This window comes from Phyllostomus discolor, chromosome 8, assembly GCF_004126475.2.
Source record: "Phyllostomus discolor isolate MPI-MPIP mPhyDis1 chromosome 8, mPhyDis1.pri.v3, whole genome shotgun sequence".
NCBI lineage: Eukaryota > Metazoa > Chordata > Mammalia > Chiroptera > Phyllostomidae > Phyllostomus > Phyllostomus discolor.
Genome location: NC_040910.2, coordinates 20,244,968 through 20,249,984, shown reverse-complemented (window position 1 = coordinate 20,249,984; position 5,017 = coordinate 20,244,968). Strand labels below are relative to the sequence as shown.

Below are 5,017 nucleotides of genomic sequence, written 5' to 3'. Positions count from 1 at the left end.
GCTGACCTCAAAGGAGAGTGACTTTGGGGGTGATGGAAATGTTCTGGATCGTGACGGGGGGCCGGTTAATTACATGACCGTGTGTCTTTGTCAAACAGCATCCAATTATGTTTTTTAGATTGATACATTTTGTTGTGTAGAAGTTATCTCTATAAAACTGATCTTTAAAAAATCCTCCTTTGTGCAGAAGCCAAGGATAGATACTTGTGGCCTCCAAAAGAGAGGAGCTAGCCTCTTGCCAGCCCTCTGAGAAAAGGCAGGAGAAAACACCGATTTCTGTAGCAGGCCATCCTGCCTCAGTATGAAACCTCCACCTTTAACTTAATAAGTTCACACTGATTTCTCTCACTTGCAACCAAGAGAGCTCTAAGGTATTTCTTGGTGGCAAGGAAATTAAGTTTTTAATTCAGGAAGTCCAAACTACCTGAGTTTGAACCCTAGTGTCATAAAATCCTCTAATATCATATTCGGACGGTTTTATCCCTTCTGGCATACTCATTTGCAGCTTGCCTCCTTCCTAATATCACTCACAGCACTTCGGAGCAACTCACCACCCAACTTCCACAGAGTCCATTTGAGGAGTAAACTCTAAATTCATCATACTGTACTGATTTAAGAAAGTAAGGTGTCCTAGCAGAATGATCTTCATATTTATTCTTGAGAGAGAGAGAGAGAGAGAGAGAGAGAGAGAGAGAGATTAACCAAAACTTCTCAGAGTAAAATGGACTGCTTTATATGTCAGCCCAAGTTACTGATCTTCTATGTCGATTTCAGGCTTCTTGGGGATTTGAAGTATCAGTCAATCTTAAGTTAATTCAGATGGGAAATCCATAAAGTCTGGTTTTTTTTTGTTTTGTTTTGTTTTAATTTTATTGGTTTTTTAAGAGAGAGGAATGGGGGCGGGGAGAGGGAGAGAAAGAAAACATCAACTTGCCACTCCATCCATCGGTGCACTCACTGGCTGACTCCTGTATGTGCCTGGACCAGGAACCGAACCCACAACCTTGGCATATGGGGATGTGCTCCAACCAACTCTGCTACCTGACCAGGGAATGCTCATTTTTTAAAAAAAAAATTGTAGAATTTGTAAATACTTCAGGAATCTAAAATTTGGGAAAGCGGGAGAAGAAAGAGAGAAAGAGACTCTTCTTCAAGTGCTTTGCTGGACTGCCCCAGAAGCAAAGGGCCAAACCAGGAGGAGGATGTGTTCTGTAAGATAGTGTACGACAGGTCTGAATATACCTAGGACCTTATGGACAAGGCAAATATTTTCCTAGTAGAATTCTCAGTAGAATTCTAGTAGAAAATAGAAAGGGAGCTTCCAAGTTTACACACATGTGCTGAATGTGGTGGAATGTGCATTTCAAGAGGCTCTGGGCTTTGTTCCCCTTTTTGCAGTGATGCATCTCTGTTCCCTGAAACGCAGTCAGCACCAGCCAAGGAAGGCTGGCTGAGGGGTGAATTGACACATCTTTTCGGAGTATCGGCTAGGTCCAAGGAGTAGAGCATAAACATCTGATGTGGCAATTGCAGACACAGAGGGAAGTAAGAGACAGGATTCTGACCAGTGCTTCCTCGGCCTGACTTCCTGCCCTTGCCACACAAGAGCTGACGGCAGTTAAACGTGGGAATGAAGAAATAACTGTGCATGATTTCCAATCATGTAGTCAGGCAAAACCATGGGTGAGCAACTGGTATCATTTTAATGTCTGTAAGGACTGTGCGGCTTCGTCAGGCAAAAGGAATACAAAAAGAAGGCAGAATTTTATCAAGTTCGGCACTCTTTGGAGCTTCTGGGAAAGCATATTGACATATCTTAAGAATCAAATAACAGCTAAATCCAATCATGTGGCATGGGAGTGTGGGTAGGGGTTGCCAACTATTACATGGATGGAAAAACTGCGGTCACAATGACTCAAGCCCAGGGACATGAGCTATGTGACCAATGCCTTCTTTGGGTTCAGTCCCTGGTGTAAAGCGCAACTACGGTTCAGTGTGAACAAGTCAGGGTCACAGACAAGAAAATTGCCACCTCCCTGGCCAACATCAGTGGTCAGCTAAGAAGGAATTCCCCTAAGTTGTATGATGATGTAATAGTTTCCTGTGTGTGAGTTTCTTTTAAAGGCTGGAGGTGTTGGGTTTTTGACAGTTGCATGGACAAAAAGTTTCTGGATACAATCTCTGGAAGACTTAGGATTTAGTGTTTACATTGGTATTTTGTGTTAAGGAATCTGTAAATACTTGGTTTTTAAAGACTTGTCACATCTTAAAGAACTTGGTCTCCTAGAGTCAAGCTCAGGCTTGTAATTCCGATTTAAAATGTATACTTTATGCATATGATTTTAAATTGAAATTTTTCTATGCTTGGAGAAACATGTATTGAAATATTCATTACATATTGAGACATTTAAGACAGCTTAAAGTTCATCATATTTACATGTGCATTAATTATAAAAGTTATATAAGAACTCCGGCTCTTTCTGCCACCCTCTTGGTTCCGCGTTCCCTTCACAAAATGCCCAAGGAAGCCGCAGAAACCGTCCCTGCTGCAGAGCAGGAGCTGCCACAGCCCCAGGCTGAGACAGGGTCTGGAACACAATCTGACAGTGATGAATCAGTACCAGAGCTCGAGGAACAAGATTCCACGCAGGCAACCAGGCAACAAGCCCAGCTGGCGGCGGCGGCTGAAATTGGTGAAGAACCAGTCAGGAAAGCAAAACGGAGTCGGAGTGAAACGAAGGCACGGAAGGCTGTGTCCAAACTGGGTCTTCGACAGGTTACGGGAGTTACTAGGGTCACTATCCAGAAATCTAAGAATATCCTCTTTGCCATCACAAAACCAGATGTCTGCAAGAGCCCAGCTTCAGACACCCACATAGGTGTTTGGGGAAGCCAAGATTGAGGACTTATCTCAGCAGGCACAGCTAGCAGCTGCTGAGAAATTCAAAGTTCAAAGTGAAGCTGTATCAAACATTCAAGAAAACACACAGACTCCAACTGTACAAGAGGGAAGTGAAGAGGAAGAGGTTGATGAAACAGGTGTGGAAGTTAAGGACATAGAATTGGTCATGTCACAAGCAAATGTGTGGAGAGCAAAGGCAGTCCGAGCCCTGAAGAACAACAGTAATGATATTGTAAATGCTATTGTGGAATTAACAATGTAACCATCTAAAAAGGAAGACTTTTTTTTCTTTGATGTTTGAAGAGTTACTGCAGCTTGGTTTGAAATTTGTACTGTTTCTATCATTAATAAAGTTATGGCTTCTTGTGGGATGAATAGAATTTAAAAATATATAAATAAATAAATAAATAATAACTCAGGAAAGTGTCATTATATCAAACTGAGACACTGTAGGAGGATATCAAATACATTACTTTTGTAAATGCATCTTAAATTATTTTAAAGTTTCATTAGCTATGTTTGTAAATAGGATCAAACAGAAGCCAAATTCCCCTTTAAAGTGATGTTTAAATTGGATAGATTTATAAATAGCTAGGAGACCCTAAAAGCTTTAGCTCAAGGAAAGACAATGTTTTTAACTTTGCAAATTTAGTAGTTTAGATATGAAATCATAAAGCCGAAGCAAATCCTGCAGACAAAAATTTTTGAGAACATTAAAAAAAAAAAAGCCAGCTCAACAAAATGAAACTGGAGTTACTTAAGAAGAAAATTTCCAACTCCTCCCTTCCTCCCCACGAGGACCCCTGCTCTTCCTCTTCGGCTGCCTGCCCTGAGCACCGCTTCCTCCAGTCTCAGCCAGCCCCGGCTGGTCTTCCGGTCTGCTCCCGGTGCCCTGCCCTGCTCCCAGTGCCCTGCCCGTGTCCCCAGCTTCCTTCAGCTAGGGCTCCTTGGAGCTTTCAGTCACTGGTAGAGACTGACAGTGTGTATATACATTGTTCACTACGCAACAGTCCCAGCCCCCTGCGATTACTAGGAGCTGATTGGTGCTAAATCCCAGCTGCTTTGATGGGATGAAACCTCTTGTCCCACGGTGTTCCACAAAGGGCATCGCCAGAGCCAGGGACCCCGCCCCCGATCCAGGGTGAGAATCGCTGACGGTCGCTTTTCTAACCTTTTGTAGAAAACCGGTTGCTCTGAGGCTCTGGGCTCACATCATGCCATCTGACCTCGTATCCTCCTATGTCTGTCGCCATCCGCTGACCTCCTACTCCCTTCCCCACACACTTAGTTTTCCTTCCCAACTCTCCTTTTTAAGTTTATCCTGCCCGACCCTGTTGCCCTAGGTCCTAGGCCACTTTTCACTTTCTACTTTTTCCTTAAGGAATCTTGTTTATGACTGCGTGTATGCCAATCAGTGTCTTTCACACTTAAGCCTCCTGCCCAGGCATCTCTTTCGAGCTCCAGACCCAGGCTGGCAACTTCCGACCCAAGGCACATTTCCACTTGGGTGTCTCAGAGTGTTGTGGAAAATCCACCCACATGTGGGGAGATAAGGAAGCACAAACTTTATTACCCAGAGGGGGTGGTTAACATCCAAATCCTCTGAGCACCGATCCTCACTCTCTTGGGGTTTAAATAGTCCCGGGCTCCCTACCTACGTGGTGAAGTAAGGTTACAGAAGCTGAATGCGGACATTAGGTCCAGCTACCTTATATGGGAGACAAAGGGAAAACGCAGGAGGAATTTGCAGAAGCTACAGAGCACAGGAACTTATCACGGGAGTCTGTGTATGACCTTGAGTAACTGGCCATTGCTTTGGTTATGACTTGTCAGCTTCTACAGCCCTGTGTGAAATTTTGCAAGTGTTACAGTTACAGAGCATAAGAAACTTTTGGAGTTTTCTTTTCCTGCCACAAGAGCATGGCCCTCAACACGTCCAAATCTTAGGTCATGATGTTTCCTGCCAGTGCAGGAAATGTCTTCTAGTGTTCTTTGTTTCAGCACGTGGTACCACCACCCACATCTGCCCCAGCACTTAGTCCTGCTGGTGAAACCTCACATCCGCCGAAGTGTTTTATTCTTACTACCGTCATCCTCGTTCAAGCTACCTTCACC

At 43.8% G+C, this 5,017-nt stretch overlaps 1 protein-coding gene across 1 annotated transcript; it reads left to right on the top strand.

The window, feature by feature from the left end:
* Window positions 1-2,500: 2,500 nt before the first annotated feature.
* Window positions 2,501-3,277, top strand: LOC114502907 (nascent polypeptide-associated complex subunit alpha-like). The gene is given in 2 exon segments (XM_036031920.1): window positions 2,501-2,878; window positions 2,880-3,277. Coding segments are annotated over 2 exon segments (648 nt in total). The 5' UTR covers window positions 2,501-2,515; the 3' UTR covers window positions 3,165-3,277.
* The last annotated feature ends 1,740 nt before the right edge of the window (window positions 3,278-5,017 follow it).